The sequence below is a fragment of the Equus przewalskii genome, chromosome 25 (genome assembly GCF_037783145.1).
Source record: "Equus przewalskii isolate Varuska chromosome 25, EquPr2, whole genome shotgun sequence".
Classification (NCBI taxonomy): Eukaryota; Metazoa; Chordata; class Mammalia; order Perissodactyla; family Equidae; genus Equus; species Equus przewalskii.
In genome coordinates this window covers 41,705,562-41,724,709 of record NC_091855.1, presented here as the reverse complement: position 1 = coordinate 41,724,709, position 19,148 = coordinate 41,705,562, and the positions used below count along the sequence as shown (strand labels likewise).

At 60.8% G+C, this 19,148-nt stretch overlaps 1 protein-coding gene across 5 annotated transcripts; it reads right to left on the bottom strand.

The window, feature by feature from the left end:
- Positions 1-3,307: 3,307 nt before the first annotated feature.
- SLC25A47 (solute carrier family 25 member 47) lies at positions 3,308-17,332 on the bottom strand. Of its 5 annotated transcripts, XM_070593235.1 has the most exons (8): positions 17,088-17,332; positions 15,925-16,146; positions 8,754-8,891; positions 6,708-6,751; positions 6,314-6,385; positions 5,442-5,624; positions 4,502-4,826; positions 3,308-4,241 (listed from the first exon to the last, which is right to left on the bottom strand). In XM_070593235.1, the coding sequence occupies exons 3-8, from the start codon at positions 8,779-8,781 to the stop codon at positions 3,961-3,963; spliced, it is 933 nt and encodes a 310-aa protein (XP_070449336.1). In that variant the 5' UTR covers positions 8,782-8,891; positions 15,925-16,146; positions 17,088-17,332; the 3' UTR covers positions 3,308-3,960. The 5 variants fall into 5 exon arrangements, 4 of the variants coding, with proteins under 4 accessions (XP_070449336.1, XP_008535190.2, XP_070449337.1 ...); XM_008536968.2 differs by lacking the exon at positions 17,088-17,332 and having other exon boundaries at positions 15,925-16,154; XM_070593236.1 differs by lacking the exons at positions 6,708-6,751; positions 8,754-8,891 and having other exon boundaries at positions 17,088-17,311.
- Between the last annotated feature and the right edge of the window lie 1,816 nt (positions 17,333-19,148).

Genomic DNA, 19,148 nt, shown 5'->3' with positions numbered 1-19,148 from the left:
GCTGGTGAGAGCCGCGGCCCCTCCATGGATGGCCCGAGTCTACTGCGCCCCGTGGGGATGCTTGTGGCTTGGAGACACACTGTCCTGGAGCCCCCATGGCCCTGAGCTACAGGCTCCGGGAGCCAGCTGGGCAGCAGGCAGCCCTTACCTGCCTCCCTGGGGCTGGCTCTCACCTCACTCAACATTGCCAGCAGCCCATGGAGAATGCAAGCAGATGTCCTCATTTTGCGGATTAGGGAGCCGGCCGTGGGGTGGTCAGAGGTGGCAGTGACGGAGCCAGGCTGTGAGCTGGGCCGGCCCGTTCCATGGGGCCCAGAGCAGAGGCCCAGCTGTAATGGAGCCTTGGGCCCACTCTGCCCACCCATTCTTATTTTGCAAGTGGGGAAACTGAGGCTTAGGAGAGGGCAATGTGACTTGTCCAAGGCCACACAGTGAGTTTGTGACAGAGCAGGCCTGTCCGGGCTCTTCTGTTCTGGTTTCCACACACACAGAGGGGCTGTTCTACAAACGAGGGGCTGAGGGCTCCCCCAGGAGGCGCTGGGGTACGAGCATGCATCGTGACCTCGTCAGCGTCTCCTCTCCTGGCCTCAGCTCCCCTGGCTCAGCCCCCAGCCCCTGCTCACCTGGCTGGCTGTGGCCGTGCAGGTTAGCCACCTACAGAGGATGGCGAGGCTGCATGGCCCTGCGCAACTAACAAATGCGACCTGTTGCTCCGCGGCACCCACATCGCAGGCACAAGTGTGCGGATATGGCGAGGGGCCACGTGGAGTCTTCGGGGGCAGAGCTGCTGCTGCTGCCGTCCCCCAGCCACAGGGCCCGGGGTGGAGTGGGCATCATCGTGGGGGCCGTGGAAAGGAGGGGCTGTGGCCCCAAACACGCCTGCTCCTCCTGTGTCAGCTGCGTGACTTGGAGCCAGTCACTTAACCTCTCAGGACCCGTCCCTCCCCTGTAAAACCAGACCAATGACGCCTCGTGTTTGGGTCTTGGGAGCAGTGTCCTGGGTCACAGGTCAGGTGACTCCCCCAAGGTCATTGCTGGCCAGGGCCATGGACCCTCCCACGCCCCACATTTTGCTAAAAACCAGCGAGTTCTTAAAGGTCCCTGAGAGAGCCCCTGGATCAGGATGGACAGGTGCGACAGCCCAGCCGCTGTTGGGGGTGAGGCGGGAGGCCTTCTGCCGAAAGAGCTCTGACTGTCAATGTCCACTCCTCAGGCCCTGCTGTGCCCCATCCCCCAGCCTGGTGGGGAGACCAGTCGAGCTGCATCCCAGGGACGATGCGAAGAGCACACCTTGGAGAGCCCAAGGGGGAGCGGGGGAAGGGTGGCCGAGCAGTCAGAGGGGTGCACAGTCCAGGACAGCACTTGAGCTCCCCACGCCTGCCACATCGAACAGCGGCTCTCCGCCTTCCCAGAGGCCGATGCCTCTCCGGTCAGCTCACGGCTGTGGGAGCCCTTCGGTGCGCCCTTCATCTCCCCTCTGAAGTTTCAAGTGCAGCCTGGACCTTGTTGCGGCGGCCCTGTTTAGAGGGAAGCCCCAGCTGTCCCCGACGGTGTGACTCTGGGCACCCCCTCACCTCCCCATTTCTGAAGAGGGGGCTGGGAGGGCCTTGCCACCGAGAGGCTGCAGAGACAGGCGGCACCAGCCTTCTGCAAAGCCACTTCCCCAACATGGGCGAGGCCAGCTGCTCAGTGCCCGATGGTCCCTGCCCTCCTGTCCACACCAGCAGAGCAGGAACTCCTCCAAGGCCAGTGGGTGTTCTAGTGGGCTTCCGACCAAAAGTGGACGCACAGTCAGGTCTTTTTGTTGTTTTTCTTTTTTTTGAGAAAGATTAGCCCTGAGCTGACTGCTGCCAATCCTCCTCTTTTTGCTGAGGAAGACTGGCCCTGAGCTAACATCCACACCCATCTTCCTCTACTTTATATGTGGGACGCCTACCACAGCATGGCTTTTGCCAAGCGATGCCGTGTCTGCACCTGGGATCCGAACCGGCAAACCCCAGGCCACCGAAGCAGAATATGCGCACTTAGCCACTGCACCACCGGGCCAGCCCCTTGGGGTTTTGGTGAACTACTGAAACCTTTTGTCAGCTGACACCCCTTTCCCAGCACCTGGCCAGAACAGCTCAGCATCTTTACCTCCAAGCTCGATGAACTCCAGGAATCTATTGCAGGACTTCATTCACTCATTCACTGATCAGTGCATCATTCCACACCCCCTGAGCACCCACCCTGTGCAGGCCCTGAGCTGGGTGTACTCCAAATCAGACACCCGCTGCCCTTGGCAGCTCACAGTCTTGGGTGGGATAGGGGCCGGGGGTACAGATGGATGACCAGACGATGAACCAGGGCCCCGGGGGAGCAGAGCAGGAGACACCTAAAAGTGGCCTGGTGGTCAGGCAGGGAGAGCTTCCTGGAAGAGGTGATGCTTAGGAAGCAGAGTTAGCCAGGCAGAAGAGGGGGAAGGGCATTCCTGGCAGAGCGCGCAGAGTGTTAGGGAATATTTGGGTCAGTATGACTGGAGCAGGCTGGGAGGGGAGGTCCACCCAGGTGTTCTGGGAGTTTTGTTTGGCCAAAATGCTGGAGGTCCTTCTGTCCAAAGACGCAGTGAAGGCCGGTGTCTGTGAGTCAGGGAGTGTAGTCGAGGTAGGTGTCAGCTGGCTTTACCAGAGGGCTGCTGTGGTGGGGACCTGGCAGGTTCGTGCTGGACCTGCCAGCCCTGGCTCCCGATGGCCCCCCATTGTTGGAAACCTCGTGGTGCCAGGGAGAGGGCCAGAACCTCCAAAGTGCAGGCGCGAGTCGCCCTGCTCTTCTTGCTGTGTGGCCTTGGGCAGGCCCAGCTCCCTCTCTGAGCTGTTTCTTCACTGGCATCAAGCAGTTGTGATAACCTGTGTAAGGTGCCTGGTGCCCAGCAGTGTTCAGCAGTGCCCGCCCCTGCTTCCTCCCGGACCCCATAGAAAGGCGGCTCCCGGCCAGGTGTCCGGGCAATGGAGGGGCCAGGGCAGCCGGCTGGACCTGGCTAGAACCCGGTTTCGCTCAGAAAGGGGGTGGTTTTGGGATGGGGGTGGGGAGGGGAGCAGGAATCATGCTGGACTCGGAACAGCCCCCTGTGACAGGGCTCAGCGCACAGGCGAGGCCTGCAGCCCCAAAGGCCGAGGGAGTGGAGGCAGCCGGAGCGCTGGGCTGGGCCTCACTGCGCCCGGCTGCACACAGGGAGCGCTGCCCACACAGGCTGGGAGGGCTCGGCTTCTGAGGATGAGCCGGAGGCGCAGAACCATCTCCAACCCCACAGACCACAGAGCAACGCCACTGACCGTCCTCAGAAACGTTTTATTGGCAACAGCTCTCCGCTGAGTCTCCTGGGTCTACAGGCAGAGTGAGGGTAGGTGACCAGACCCTGCCCCGAACCCCCAGGGCTGTCCCAGCAGTGTCCTCTCAGAGCAGCCGGTGCAGGGAACCATCTGGAGCCACACAGCTGCACCTCAGAATCGTCTGGCGGGGAGGCCAGCTGCGCCGCGTCCGAGGGACAGTGCGTGAGAGCCCACTGATGGCAGTGGAGAGCTGGCAGGGGGGCCGCGCGGACAGCTGAAGAAATGGACGGGGTACAGGCGCAAGTGGGCGGTGAAGACACGGGGGCAGGGAGGGGTGGCCACAAAGCTAGAATGAACCACTGACCAAATGCACAAACGGCTCCATGGGACGGCCGTCTTCACCCAAGAGGCCCACGCCCCCCGGCCCATGTGACCCTCAGGCCAACCCGGGCTGATGGCAGATGGCCCCTGACCTCCTCGTGGTCTGCAGGTGGGCAGGCCAAGCCCAGGCCTCGGCTGACTCGCTGCGGCAGGCTCGGCTGTCCTGGGGACGGCCCAGTGGGGCCCAGACCCCGACGCACCCCTTCACCTCCCTCAGCCACTGCGACCTCCGGAAGCTGCTGGCGGGCTGGCCCCTGGGGCACAGGACCAGCTACGTGAGCAGGCCCCGGGCGAGCCTCAGCACAGCCTCGTAGGTGACAAAGACCGCCATGTTGACAGGGAAGGCGCGGCAGCAGTTGAGCGTCAGCCCCTTGAAGAGGACCCGTGGCCCCTCCTCCCGCACACTGGCTGCCATGCAGTGCAGGAGGCCCCGGTAGCGCCGCTGGCCCTGCCCATCCACCTGCAGGCGGGACTTGATTACGTCCATGGGGGTGGCCACGGCCCAGGCCAGGACCCCTGCACAGCCACCGGCCACCAGCACACCCAAGACATCTGCAAAGAGAGACCCAGGAGTGCCTGGATTGGAAGGGGAATCAGGGCCCAGAGGAGAGTGGGCAGACCGTCACGGGACCCTGGGCTCACTCCACCAACGTGATTGTCCACGGCCACACAGAGCAGTACGTCCTGCTCCGGGTATGGAGGGCACCAAGGTTCCCGCCTGGGGAGGCGCCAGGGTACCAGCGTGTGGCATGACAGCAACCCCATCTCCTCTCCCGGGTCAGTCCCCGCTGGGCCGCCCCAGCCCCGCTCACCTGGCTGGCTGTGGCCGGCGGGGGTGAGCCACTCACAGAGGAGGGCGTAGGAGAGGAAGTAGGTGGCGAAGGAGTGGCCATCCCGAAAGAGCAGGGCTGAGCTGCCTCTGTAGAGACCCCGCAGCCCCTCCTCACGGGCCACCGTGGCCAGGCAGTGCAGCGGCCCGTGGTACTTGGGGCCAGGCACCGGCCTTCCAGGGGGCGCAGGACACACAGAGGGCACAGCCGAGGGCCCCGAGGTAGAGAGGCGCCGCTGCTGGGGCTGTGGCTGCGTCTGCGTCTGCAGGCGGACCTTGGCCACCTCGGTGGGCGAGGTCAGGAACACCTGGGGCAGAGGAGGCAGGGGTCGGGAGGCACTCTGCTTGCACACCTGGACCCGCCTCCCGTCGGCCTCATGTTGCCCACGGCGACATTGGGGAGCCTGAGTCCCCCGAAGCTTCAGGCTGGCCCAGGCCCTGATGGAGCCGGGTTCAAAGCCCACTCTGCCACCCCAGCCACAGCCAGCGGCCCCTTCAGCAGCACACAGTTATGAAGAGTCTGATAACATAATTCATAGGGCAATGACATACTAATGTTATTATTGTATTTAGTAACATTAATTTGTAACATGACAGTATCACTAATAATTTTTGCTGCTATTTCGTGAGTGCTCATACCTGTCAGACTCTATGCTGGGGCTCTACAGTCATGACCTCACATAATCCTCACCAAGCCTCTTACTGATGAAGAGACAGAGGCTCAGAGAGGCTCCCTAGCCTGCCCAAAGGCCCTCGGCTAACGAGAGTCAGTGGAGTGCTCTCCCACAGTGCCCTGGCCTCCATCCCGTCTCTGCCCTCACCAAGCCTCAGTTTCCCCGCCTGCTGGGCTTAGTGAGCTCTCAGGCCCTCTCAGCCTCTCCCGGCCCTGCGGTCCCAGGGCCCGCTCACCCCGCCCCACTCACGCGGACGAGCCCGGAAGCGAATCCTGAGAGCGTGATGTCGGTCTTCGCGGGCTTGGCATCAGCGCTGCCGTACCGGAACCGGCAGATGTGCGAGAGGCAGTGGCGGTAGGTGCCGAAGGACAGAGATGAGACCAAGGACACCGTGCACACGGGCAGTGAGAGGCCCCTGTAGAAGCCCCACACCTGGCGGGCAGGTGGACGGACGGGGGGCCACGTCAGGCCAGAGGCCTTCCCGGAGGAGGGGCTGCCCAAGGGTCTCGTCCTGTTCCGCCCTCCCTCACCGTGGGGCCTCGGGCAAGGCACTGGCTGCCCAGGGCCTCGGTTTCCTCAGCTGTGGAATGGGGATCGTGACCCTCAACCTGTGAGGTCATGCGGGCCGGAAGAGGCCCAGGGCCAGGCCTGACCTCAGGCCACTGTCTGCTGCTTCATTGTTGCTGTTTTTCTTTTGCTCTCCCCTGGCCATCACCGAGCCCCAAGCTTGCTTTGGGAAACATCCCCGGGTCCCTCCTCTGGATGGGTCTCTGGGCTGGACCCCGGGGACCTGAGCACTCCTCCCAGCCCTGCTTTCAAGGGGTGCCCAGCCTGCAACGGACGGAAGAGCAACACACGGGTCCCTCCCCTGCCTTTCGAAGGCCCCAGATGCCACCTCTCTGGAAGGGAGAGCTCACTGACAACACCCCCTGTGTGCCGGACGCCCCAGCTCTGGTCCTGAGAGGAATCCAGGAGGCTGGACAATTATTCCCGTTTGGAAGGTGCGAGCATGGACGTGATGCTCCGAGAGGGGCTCACCATCGCCTTGCTGGTTGGTGGGGGGCAGGCCTGGGGTGTGGGGCCCCGTCACCTCCCTGCCCATCACCCTGGCCCCAGCCTACCCGCTCTCGGCGATACGTGTCCCAGACACAGTGCCAGATGCTGGTGTACCTGGGCTCCGTCTGGATCCTGACCTGTGGGAGAAGCGAGCTTCAGGAAGGGGTGGCTCCAGGCCTCAGCAAGGTCAGCAGGTCCGGGGGAGGAGAAGAGTGAAGCCCTGACTGTCACAGCTGTGCTGGCCTTGGGCAGCAAGGACGGTGAGCCCCATTTAAGAGAAACCTGAGGCACAGTGGTTAGAAAGAGGGACCAACGGTCCTGAGGACCCTGGGGAGGACTGGGTTCGACGAGCACGCTGGAAAGGTCTTCTGGCCATGGATGGGGTACAGGAGACTCAGAGGGCGGCCTAAGCCCAGGTGGGGCCTTGGGGTGGGCAGGGGGGCCTGGCCATGGCCGCACCTTCACCGTGTCCAGCGGGTAGCCCACAGCAACACCGCAGACGCCTGGAAGGAAATCAGAGGAACCCGGTGAGCAGTGGGAGAGGCTGGGCCGGGCTCAGGGAAGGAGGAGGAGGGTGAAGCTGACTGCGCCTCCGCTGAGGGCAGACCCACCGCGCCCTCCTCGTCCACACCCTGTCTCATCAACGGAGACAGCGACCCTCGACCTGCAGGTGAGGACACTGAGGCTCAGAGAGGTAGATGAGGTCTGCCACGCTGCCAGCGACTTCTCCTTCCGAGTCTCAGCCCGAGAAAGCCACACGCTCCTTGCCCCCCCGACACCATGTTTGGGAGAACTTCGGGTCCGACACCTGCTGGGCCCTGTCTCCAAGCCAGGCAGAGTCCCCTCTGGCCTCGAGCTGGAAGGGTTTGTCTGTGAGTGGCTGTGGGGGGCCGGCGGAGGGGTCACAGTCCCCACAGAGGTGAGCGGCAGGGAGAGCCCGGGGCGCCCCAGGCTCCGGGAAAGACCACCTGGAGTCACCAGTTTGCATGGGACAGAGTGGGACTTGAGGATTCCTGCACCAGGGCCCACTGCCCCCTGCGAAGGGGGCCGCCTGCCACCATCCTGTTCCTTTCTTCTTTGCTGACACCAGAGCCTCAACGTCCAAGCCCCCAGCACTTGGCGGAGAGTGAGCAGGCAGATCCCTGGGGGCCATACCCTGGGGGTAGGGAGGGGAGGGCCATCTGAGGACAATAAGGCATGTGGTGGCTGTGTCCTATTTCCTATGCATCCCAGGACTCAATAAACATGCATGAATGAAAGAACAAAGTGAATGAATGGATGGATGAATGAACGAATACTGCCTGACTGACTGGGGTAGAATTATCCTCGTTGATCCTCACATGTACCTCATTGAATTCCTACTCATCCATCAGAGCCCCGCCACAGCATGGCCTCCTCTCTGGAGCCCTCCCTGACCCCTACATCTGGGCTGCCTCCGCCGGGAAACATGTTGATCAGAGCCCCTGTCACGTGGCTTTGCTCCTGTCGCATGGCATGCCACCTCTGCCTCCAGAACTAGAGTTCCTCAAGGACAAGGCCCAGGTCTGGTCTGTGTGACACAGGGCCAGGCACAGAGCAGGGGCCGTTTCTGCCCAGGCCTTCCTATGTGCACCAGAGGAAAGAGCAGGACTCGGGTGTCCTTTCTGGCTGTGTGATCATAAGCAATTCCTCCCCTTCTCTGAGCCTCCTCCTTCGGGGCCTAATGTCCAGGGAAGCAGCTGGCCTCAGGCCCAGTGCACAGTAGGTCTCAGAAAGCCCACTGGTGAGGCCAGGATGCTGGTCTTTCCCGGCTCGGCGCTGGCTCCCCTCCCGAGGCGAGTACCCCACGCTGTTCCCAGAAGTGTGAACGAGCAGCCCACGGCTGTTTCACAAGACGAGCAAGGTCAAGGATGCCTCGCCCAAAATAGCCTCTGCAGCCCGCACATGGATGGCCTGGGAGGGACCGGAGCCCGGCTGCAGCCTGCTTCCAGTGGGCCCCTTATCTCTCGGGGTCAGTCTTTCGCAACCAGCCCTTTCCCCAGGAGGGAAAACAGCTTGGGGGCCCAGAGAGGCCAGGAATGTCTGGGCAGGGCACACAGCCAGCAGAGAGGTGGGGCCGGCTCAGCTGGGCCTCCCCTCCTCCACTCACCCCTTCCGGTCTGTGTTGCAGGACCCAGGCCTTTCTGTCCTCACTGTCCACCCTCTCCTGGGGCCTCTTGTCCCTTCCCACTGCTCAGTCATCCCTCTCCACGCCAGTGACTCCCAGCCTCCACATGGCCAGGCAGAGACCACCCTCTGCCCCAAAATGGTGCCCCTCAGCTCCCCCCACTTCCTCCTGGGCCCTGTGTCACCTGTCCCAGTCTCCCAGGGACCCGCTCTCTCCTCCTGGCACCCGTGGTCCACACCACATCCCGTCTACTTCTGGGGTGCTCCCCAATCCCCACTGCTGCCGGAAGGCTGGCCCAGGGCAGAGTACCCCCCCAGCTCCTCCTGGTGTCCCGGGGAGAAGCAGTCCCCGTCTGTTACCTCCGATGGCTCCAGCAACAAAATCCATGGACAGCGTGGCTGGTGGGGAAGGCCCTGGGGTCTGCCTGCCTGGAAGCGGTCTGGTGCCACCACCCGGGTGGCCTCAACAGTTCCCAGCTGCTTTTGGACCTTAAATACCTGCGGTGGGGGGCAGGGGACAGGAGGCAAGAGGCAGCTGACCAGTGGCCACGTGCAGGGGCCATGCTGGGAGGCAAGCAGATCGATGCCCACGCCCACACTGGGCAGCTGGACTCACTCCCACCTTCCCCAAGGACAGTGTCCCAGTGCCCCCGGGACCCAGGTTCGGGGAAGTGTGTGAGAGGCCACAGGAGGTGTCAGGCTCTCAGCAAGCAGGATCACTGTCCCCATTGCCCTCAGGATCGGGCCCCAGGCCATGTCCAGACATCTCCTGGGGGCATCTGCCGATGCATCTGTGATGCCCCCGTTCCTCTGAGCCCAAACTCAGGCCGCCTCTGTGTCCTTGGGCACCCCAACTCCCCTAGAATTGCTCCTTCCCAGAATTGCTCAAAGCTCCCTCAATTATTCATCCAACAAACACTTTCTGAGCTGGAGCTGCACTGAGGCCTCTAAGACCCAGTCCTCATCCTCCAGGAGCTCCAGTTGTCAGGGAGGGAGTCAGGGAGATGGGCCACTGATGGCAGTGCCAGGAAACCCGGCCAGAGCCCTCCTGGGAACCCATGTCTACTCCATGCCCTTACACTGCCCTGGTCCCACACTGTCCCTACCACGTCCACACCTGTCTCCCTCTCCTCCGGGCACTCCCAAAGGGGAAGCTGCTCCAGTCAGAGGCCGCTTCCGTCCGCTGATCACTTGCAATCATTGTGAAAATAAGTGCCCCCTGCGGGTGCGCCTCACTTTACAGTTTACCAAGCCCTCTTCCCTCATCAGCTCACGGGGTCCTCTTCACAGCCCTGGGAGGAAGGCAGGGCTGGTGGTCCCCATTTTACAGGTGGAGCCACTGAGGCCCCAAAAGAGGACTTGTCCGAGGCCATGCAGGCGGCAGGACTGGCTCTGCCCACCAGAGATCTGGAACACGCAGCCCCCATCTGATGCTGAGGGCCGGAGAGGGGAGGCGTGGACACCCCCGCGCCTGGCCTTGGTGGCCATCACCCCCATGGGCCCTCAAAGGGGCTCAGCATGCCCCCCAATGTGACTCATGCTGCAGCCCTGCAAGGCAGCCACGGGGGACCCTGAGGCTTAGGGAGGCCATGCATCCACCCCAAGTCACATAAAGTGAGTGTCCCACTGAGCAGAAAGCCAACAGGACAGGGTGAGGGGGAGTGGACATCGCAGGGTCCCACCAGCCCTGTCCAGTGGGCCTCGGGGCAGGGGACACGTGTCTGCCCGTTGCCCTGTCCTCCAATGGGCGGACCCACAGGCTGGCCTTGAATATGCCGAATGCTGACCAAGGGGCAGCCCACGCCCACCTGCCCTGCTGTTTGTGTGCTGAGTGGGGGACAAGTTGGCAGTGGCAGCTGCCACACAGAGGGCAAAGGGCAGGATGCAGTCCATCCAAGGCCAGTCCTGATGCCCATCCTGGTCTTTAGAGAGACCCAGCTCAAATCTGGTTAGGAGCCAGGCTGCCTGCATTCACATCCCAGCTCCGCCGCTCATCCCAGCCCTGAGACCTGGAGCAAGCCCCTTGACCTCTCTGTGCCTCCATTTCTGCATCTATGAAATGACGCTAGGACCTGCCTCACATCTGTGACCACTCAGGGCAAGCTCCGGACGTGTCCCTGTGGGGGGTGGCCAAACACTAATGCTGCATTAATAGGAACATAGGGTCTGGAAGGAAGGAGGTGACAGGCTTGTTCTGAGCAGGGCAAATACAGTTGGGACTTGGGTTCAATTGCAGATCCTACACTCCAGAGGCCAGTACCTCAGATGGTGACAGAGCTGGAAGCCCATTGTCTAACTGAAAGAACAAGGACTGTTTAACCCCAGGTTTCTTACAGAGTCCAATATGCCCCACCCCCGGCACTGGAGCCAGCAGGCCACAAGCTGCCCCGGACGCCTTTCCCCCTGCGCCTCGAGTGCAGCGAGGCACTCAGCCTTACGGCCAGCTCTCTGAAGTTCACATTCAGATCCACACGTGCTCCATCTGCACTGCCCATCTGCATCCTTGCCCCTTGGACGACAGCCCTCTCCTGCCCGGCCTCTCCTCATGCAGCAGACACTGCATGTCACGACATGCCATGTTCTGGGCCCTGGGCCACAGCCATAGACAAAAGTCCCCACCCCGTGGATCCGACTTTCTAGGGAGGGAGACAGCAGCTAACACGAGAAACAACCACAATACAGAGCCTGCCAGGCGACCATAAATGCCAAGGAGAGAGACTGGGTAGGGAAGGACAGGGTGTGTGCGGGGCAGTGTCAGAAGGGGCAGCCCAAGAAGGTGACATCTGAGACCAGCGTGTTTTCTTCGTCACTGCAGCTAAGTTTCACCTGCCCTGTCTCCTCACCAAACACGTCTAAACTTCGCCCTTCTCCACAGTGGCCACAGGAAACGTGCCACCTCACCGCGCAGGCTGCTTGGCACAGGCCTAAATGTCTCCCCACCCAACTGTGAGCTTCTGGCAGGCAGGGTTGTGCCGGATTTGTTTCTGTGCCCACATCGCCCAGCACAAGGCAGAAACCCTGATGCTACTGGTGAATAAATGCATGAACAAAGGAGTCATGAACTGATGGGAGGGCGGATGAGGGGGGTGGAGGGAGGGAGGGAGGGATGGATGGATGGATGGATGGTGAGTAGATGGTGGATGGATGGATGGTGAGTAGATGGTGGATGGATGGATGGATGGATGGTGAGTAGATGGATGAATGGATGGATGGATGGATGGATGGTGAGTAGATGTGGTGGATGGATGGTGAGTAGATGGATGAATGGATGGATGGATGGATGATGAGTAGATGGATGGATGGATGGATGGTGAGTAGATGGGTGGATGGATGGTGAGTAGATGGGGATGGATGGATGGATGGTGAGTAGATGGATGAATGGATGGATGGATGGATGGATGGTGAGTAGATGGGTGGATGGATGGTGAGTAGATGGGTGGATGGATGGATGGATGGATGAAGATGGATGGATGGATGGATGGATGGTGAGTAGATGGGTGGATGGATGGATAGATGGATGGTGAGTAGATGGATGAATGGATGGATGGATTGATGGATGGGTGAGATAGGATGGGTGGATGGATGGTGAGTAGATGGGTGGATGGATGGATGGATGGATGTGAGTAGATGGGTGGATGGATGGATGATGGATGGTGAGTAGATGGGTGGATGGATGGTGAGTAGATGGGTGGATGGATGGATGGATGGATGGATATGGATGGATGGATGGGTGGATGGATGGTGAGTAGATGGGTGGATGGATGGTGAGTAGATGGGTGGATGGATGGATGGATGGATGGTGAGTAGATGGATGAATGGATGGATGGATGGATGGATGGTGAGTAGATGGGTGGATGGATGGATGGATGGATGGTGAGTAGATGGATGAATGGATGGATGGATTGATGGATGGTGAGTAGATGGGTGGATGGATGGTGAGTAGATGGGTGGATGGATGGATGGATGGATGAATGGATGGATGGATGGATTGATGGATGGTGAGTAGATGGGTGGATGGATGGTGAGTAGATGGGTGGATGGATGGATGGATGGATGGTGAGTAGATGGATGAATGGATGGATGGATGGATGGATGGTGAGTAGATGGGTGGATGGATGGATGGATGGATGGTGAGTAGATGGATGAATGGATGGATGGGTGGATGGATGGATGGTGAGTAGATGGGTGGATGGATGGTGAGTAGATGGGTGGATGGATGGATGGATGGATGGTGAGTAGATGGGTGGATGGATGGTGAGTAGATGGGTGGATGGATGGATGGATGGATGGTGAGTAGATGGGTGGATGGATGGTGAGTAGATGGGTGGATGGATGGATGGATGGATGGTGAGTAGATGGAGGGATGGATGGATGGATGGATGGTGAGTAGATGGGTGGATGGATGGTGAGTAGATGGGTGGATGGATGGATAGATGGATGGTGAGTAGATGGATGAATGGATGGATGGGTGGATGGATGGTGAGTAGATGGGTGGATGGAGGGATGGACAGACAGACAGATGGACAGACAAATGCACAATGAATGATCAGATCCAGGGCAGGGTCACCTGCTCACACTTGGCTTGACCTAACACAGGAGATGGCAAAAAGGCCCGTCGGGTGGCTGGGTGGGCAGGGGTCTTATCAGGGAGAGCCCCCCATGGTTTGGGGAAGAGCTCCAGCTGGGCACTCTCAGCCTGAGTTTGCCTCCTAGCTCCCCCTCTCCCAGCTGTGTGACCTCAGGCCAGTGGTGTGACGGCTCTGAGTCTTGATTTCTCCAACAGGCAGCAGAACCTCAAGTCTTGTGTGGATGGCAGGAGGCAGAGCCCACGGGGCACCCGCTGAAGCCACCCTTCCCAACGGGCAGGGTTTCTATTATTAGCAGCCAGGCTGGGAAGGCCTCCTCCACCAACACAGCAGCCCCACCACGTGCGGCCTCGCCCGGCCTGTCCTCTAGGGGGAGACAGACATCACACAGACAACCCAGCCCGGGCCACCACAAAGCGCTCCGGGAAGGTGGGCGCCCGGCAAGGGGCTTGACACAGCCTAAAATGCATTTTCACATTTTAAAACAAAAGGAATAACTACAGGTTATTTTTTTTAATCCAGACCGAAGAGACGCAGCCGGCACAGAGAGTGAGATCCTCATGACCCAGATCTCCCAGGCGATGCAGGCAAACACCAGCGGTCTCTTTTCGACCATCGGTTTGCCGTGCTCCCTTCCCCTATCAATCTATCTGGGCTGCCGCGCCCCGCAGCGCCTGCAGACCTACTTTCTTTGTGTGCTCGGCCACGGTACCCGTGGTGTGGCTGCAGGGCTGGGGCTGAGCCTGGCCGCCCGGCTTGGCCCTGGCCCCCCGCTTCTCACTGTGGGGCCTGGGTGAACCCAGCCCACCTGGGACTCGGCATGCTTGTGCTTGTCTGTAACTGGAAGTTCTGTTACCCACCCCCACGCCGGCAGGGGGGCGGGGTGCGGGGACGACCCCGTCAGAGGCCAGAGCGCTCTCGCAGCTGCCCCTGCAGGCAGCAGGCGTTCTGATGTCCACACTGTGATTTGACTCAGTACTGATGGGCTTGGGGCTCGTCTGCAGTTCATTACAGAAAGTGCTCCAGAGAACACGTTCTGGGGTCCTCAGTGCTCCAGAGGGACACGTTCTCAGAGCGGAGACAGCTGCTCAAAGATACCTGAGCTCTTTCTAATTTTCATGTACTTTGCCACTTTGGCAGAATTTGGAGGGGCTGAGGAAGGACAGTGGGACTTCCGGGCAATGGAAATGACCCAGGAGCCCAGAGTAGGCACTGGGGGGCCGGACCGGCTCCAGAGATCAACCGGCAGCCCTGGCACTTCCAGAAAAGGGGGCTCCTTGGCCAGTCTGGACAAGCTCAGGAGAGCCCAGCTGCTTACCCGCTCACTCTGTGACCAGGAGCAAGCCACCGACCCTCTGAGCCTCAGTTTCTTCCTCTGTAAAATGGGACAGGAGGCAAGAGTCTGCACACCCTGCCATGCTCTGCCTGGATCTGCAAGATGCCCAGCTGGTGGCTGAGACCACACGGCCCCCAGGGTTGAGTGAGACCACCCCTACCTTCGGGCGGGTGGCGTCTTTGGGGTGAGACTGGTTCATGGGGTGGGATGAGCCCACATCCCAGGCTTCCCAGACCCACTGGCCTCCCTCTGACATCCCGATGGGTTAGGGCCCTGGGCCTGGGATCTCTGAGCCTGCACGGCCCCCGGGAGCGGCCCCAGGGCTGCTGAGCACATGACAGGATGTTCCCTGTGCCTCCTCCCTGGACACACACTCAGGGCTGTCCCCCAGCTCTGGTTCCCACTCCTGCCGGCAGATGTGCTGGACACTGAGATTGGCAGAAGCGTCAGACTCAGCCTCCCGGCCCCCTGGAACCACTCCTGTGTTACAGTGGGGGACATCGTGGGCTGAGAGAAAGAGCCAGTGAGAAGTGGCAGAAAGACCTAGAACCTGAGCCCAGCTCTGCCACCATAACACCACTTGACTTAACCCCGTGACTCAGTTTCCCCTCTGTCAACAGGGACAACAACAGCTCCCTGCAGCCAGTCAACAGAGGTGAGGACTCTGAAGGCTCCTGGCACTAATCGTCAGACGGAGCACAAGTGACACTTGGAGTGCCAGCCAGTGGCCTCAGGCCTGGCCCTGCGGCTGACCTGCTCCTGGGCCAGCTGTCTGGCTCCTCCAGTTCCTGCCCCGCCCCCACCCACCCTGGCCTTGTCTCTTCCATCGCCAGGTACCCGAGCCACAGCCCAAGCCCTTCCTGGTCCACTTCTTGCAGCATGCCCTGCTGGCCACATTTCCAACCCCTTGCGCCCCCTTCACGGACTGCCCAGGAGGCATCTTCGACCCTGGGGTCCACTGTGGAAAGGCTGAGGAGGTCACTCATCCTGGGCCTCAGGTTCCTCACCTGGACAAGATGACCTCTGACCCCACCCAGGTCCAAGGCCCAGGGTTTGGACTGAGGATGGAAGGCTCTCTCCAAAGCAGGGCCCGAGGCCTATCCTACCTGACGGTGGGGAAAGGAGGCTCCTGCCCTGTCAATCACTCATCCATTCATTCATTCAGTCGTGCCCTCACGGCGGTGCGTGCTCCTTATGCAAGCCCCATGCCGGGCACTGGGATCCAGAAATGACCCCGATCCCACCCTCACCGACCTGCAGCCTGGGCCTGGCTGAGGAGCGTGTTAAGCATCTATTACCACAGAACAAATTACCCACAAATTTAGCAGCTTAAAATCCAAACACGGGGCCGGCCTGGTGGCGCAGCAGTTAAGTTCACACGCTCCGCTTCTCGGCGGCCCAGGGTTCGCAGGTTCGGATCCCAGGTGCGGACATGGTGCCGCTTGGCAAAAGCCATGCTGTGGTAGGCGTCCCACATATAAAGTAGAGGAAGATGTGCATGGATGTTAGCTCAAGGTCAGTCTTCCTCAGCAAAAAGAGGAGGATTGGCAGCAGTTAGCTCAGGGCTAATCTTCCTCAAAAAAAAAAAAAAAAAAAGCCAAACACTTACCATCTCACCATTTCTGAAGATCAGGAACCTGGTAAGAGCTCGGCTGGGGGCTCGGGCCCAGGGGCTCTCGGGAGGCTGCAGCCAGCTCTCAGCTGGTGCCGCACCCTCAGAAGGTTCCACAGGGCTGGAGGCCTCCTTCCAAGGTGACCTGCCCCCACGGCTGATGGCTGGAGGCCGCAGTGGACCTCTCACAGGACTGCTTGTGTCCTCACAATGTGGCACCTGAGTTCCTCCAGAGCCAAACAGAGAGCAAGGGGGAACCATGCCTTTCACAACCCATCGCAGATGTGACACACTGCCCATCCACCCTTGGAGGCGGTGGGGACCCCCCACAGGCAGCAGCAGGAGCACAGGCCTGAATGGGCAGACCGGCAGGGAGGCTGGGGCAAGGCACATGGTGACAGGAAGCCCCCAGGGCAGGCTCACCCAGACCCCCTGCTGGCACACAAAGATCCTCAGTAACACACGGAGGGACAGACAGACGGACAGGTGGATGGACAGATGGGGTGAATGAGAGAAGCCTGCCTGCCACCCTCCATTTGGACAGCAAGGCTCCACGAGGGCCCTGGCTGTGTGGCACAGAAGCCAAAGGTCAGGTACCCAAGGGGGCCGAGGACAGGCCTGAGTGGTGGCTCCAGAGGACAGAGCACAAAGCTGCAGGCCGATGGCAGAGGGGAGACGCTGGCCCTAGGAGAGAAGGGACCACCCACGCTGTGCCACTGCTCCAGGGAGATGACACCCAGACGGCCCTGTCAGGAGGCTGGGCTGGCACGACAGGAGGAGAAGCCATGGCAGGAAGGAGGGCTGCTGGGCCAGCCAAGGCCCTCCCAACGAGAGGTCCCGGCATGGGGGGACTCCAGGGTTCTGAGAACAGCGGCAGGGCTCCTGGACTCCAGGTGCAGAGGGCTTTCTCTCAGTGGCTTTCTCTGCCTGTCTTCAGGGCTCCCCAGGGGTCTGCCGGCCACGTCAGGGACAGGCCTCTGGGCTCAGGACCACGTCGTCTTCTCTGCCTGCTGCCCTGCCCTCTCCGGCCTCCTCCCGCCTCCCCTCCAGCTCACTCTGCTACCCCAACTGGGGCCCAGGTAGGGGCACACTGCCCTCCTCTGGCCACTGCCCTCTGGTGCCTGCTCACACTGACCGGAGGCCTGGGACAGCCTACTCACCCAGCTGTCCCCCACTGTGACAGTAGCAGCCCCTAGAGGGGGCACAGCTGGCCCGGAGGGCGGGCTCCCTGAGGCCTGTGTGTGGCTCGGATGACCGAGTAGCAGCAGCACACACCGTGTCCGCGGCACCTGGCTGAGCTCCTCCAGCCCAGCCCTCTGTCCTGACGGTGGGCCTGACCCGAGCTGGGGACCCCTCGGCCGTCCGGGTCTGGGGCACCCCAGGCAGGCCCTCCTCAGCTCTATTTTTATACTGGAATCATCCACCCGTGTCTATTTATACTGCTCCCATCTTGAGTTTCTGGCCAGCTCACCGTCTGGCCGGAGCCTCGCTCCCTCTGGCCCCCTGGCCTACTGCAAGGCCGCGCTGTTCTGCACAGCACTGAGCCAGGAGGCCCACAACCCCCTGCAGTGGGAGCCCCGGCTGGGCGAAGATGCGAGAAACACCCCCAGTCTGGTGGCAACTTCGGGATTGACTGAATTCAACTGAGAGAAGGAAGTCGCTCAAAGTCCACCCAACGGGAGACTGAGAGGCCACCAGGACAGTGGCTGGCTGTCCCCAAGGGGTCCCAGGCCCTCCACCATCGGAGGCCCAGAGCAGACTCACTCAGTGGAGAGGCTGTCATTCCCAGGGTGGCCTGGACAAGGCCAGAGACCCATCCGGATAGCAGACCTTTGTTCACCAGGAGAGAGACCCATCGGCAACACCAGTTCTCATCGGCACCTGGACCCCAAGCCCCTGCCGCCAGGCCACCCCTCCTGTTCACTACAGCGGTTCAGCAGCCGCTAGGGGACCTTCTGGGACTGGGATCCGCCCTCACCGGTCCAGTTGAAGATGCCCGTAGGAAACCCTTCAGCACCTCTGCTGATTAATTAAACTCACTTGCACCTTCTGTTTCTGCAGGGGTGTCGACAGCCGGAGGCAGGAGCCCGAGCACCCCGCTCTGGAGGAGCAGCAGCCGGGTCTGCCCCCGCCCCCTGTCCACTCTGCGTGAGCTCCTTCACCGGCAAGGGCCCAGAGTCCTCCCGAACCCATTGTACAGACGGCCACCCTGAACCAAAGGTGGCTCACAGGGTCAGACAACAGGGAGGGTCCGAGTTGAGATTTAAAAGCAACTGTTTGAGCCGGAACTTCCGAAATCTGTCCTTGGAGACACTGTCAGCCTGGGGAACCCAAGGCCACCTACGGCCCCCTGAAGAGGCTGGTTTAACCCGGCTCCTCCCTGAGGCTGATGCCTGAGTTCTGGGGTGGGGGCTTGGGATCTGAATTTTTGCAGGGTTGGCGTCTCCACTCCCAGAGGTCTAGAGAAGGGGAAACCTGTGGCTGGGGCCACACAGCAGGACAGGCCTGAGCCCAGATCCCCTCACTCGGGCTGGCTCCCTAGCCGCCTGCTCACCCCCGGCAGGGCTGGGAGGGTGCCCCCTGCTTCTGAGTCCAAGCCGAAGGGCGGTGGTCTGGCTCTGCACACACGCTCCGCAGCCCAGGAGAGGCCTGCCCCTTTCCGGCCTCTCCCCAGCTCCTTCTGACCACGGGAACTGCGGCCGAGCATGGAGGAACCTTGCTGCTGATAGTTCTGAGTCTAAAAATACATTTTGGAAAGATTTATAACCCAGAACCTCCACCCGCATTGCCTCTTTTTCACAGACCACATGTCCCTGGAGAAGCGTGAGGCTGTCGGCCAGCAAGGCCCCCGCCTCACGTGGGCTGAATTGGAGGTGGGGCTGGGGGGTACAAACTCGCTTCCATTTGATTGACTTGGCTGGCAGAGCATACTGTAGTAACATCTATTTTTCACTAAATGTACAATAATTAATGGTCGACTTTCCACCCAGGGCCTGTCACCTTCCTGCTCTGGCCACACAGTGATTCTGTCAGCCCGCACATTTATTGAGCACCTACTGTGTGCCAGGCCCTGTTTAGTGTTAGTAAAGAAGACAGGGCAGGTCCCTGCCTCAGTGGAGAGAGGCGACAAACGTCACTCTAGGAGCTGAAAGAGAGCAGGGCATGGGGACATGGTGGGGGCTCTCTACCCAACACAGGGAAGGCCAGTCAAGCCCCATTTG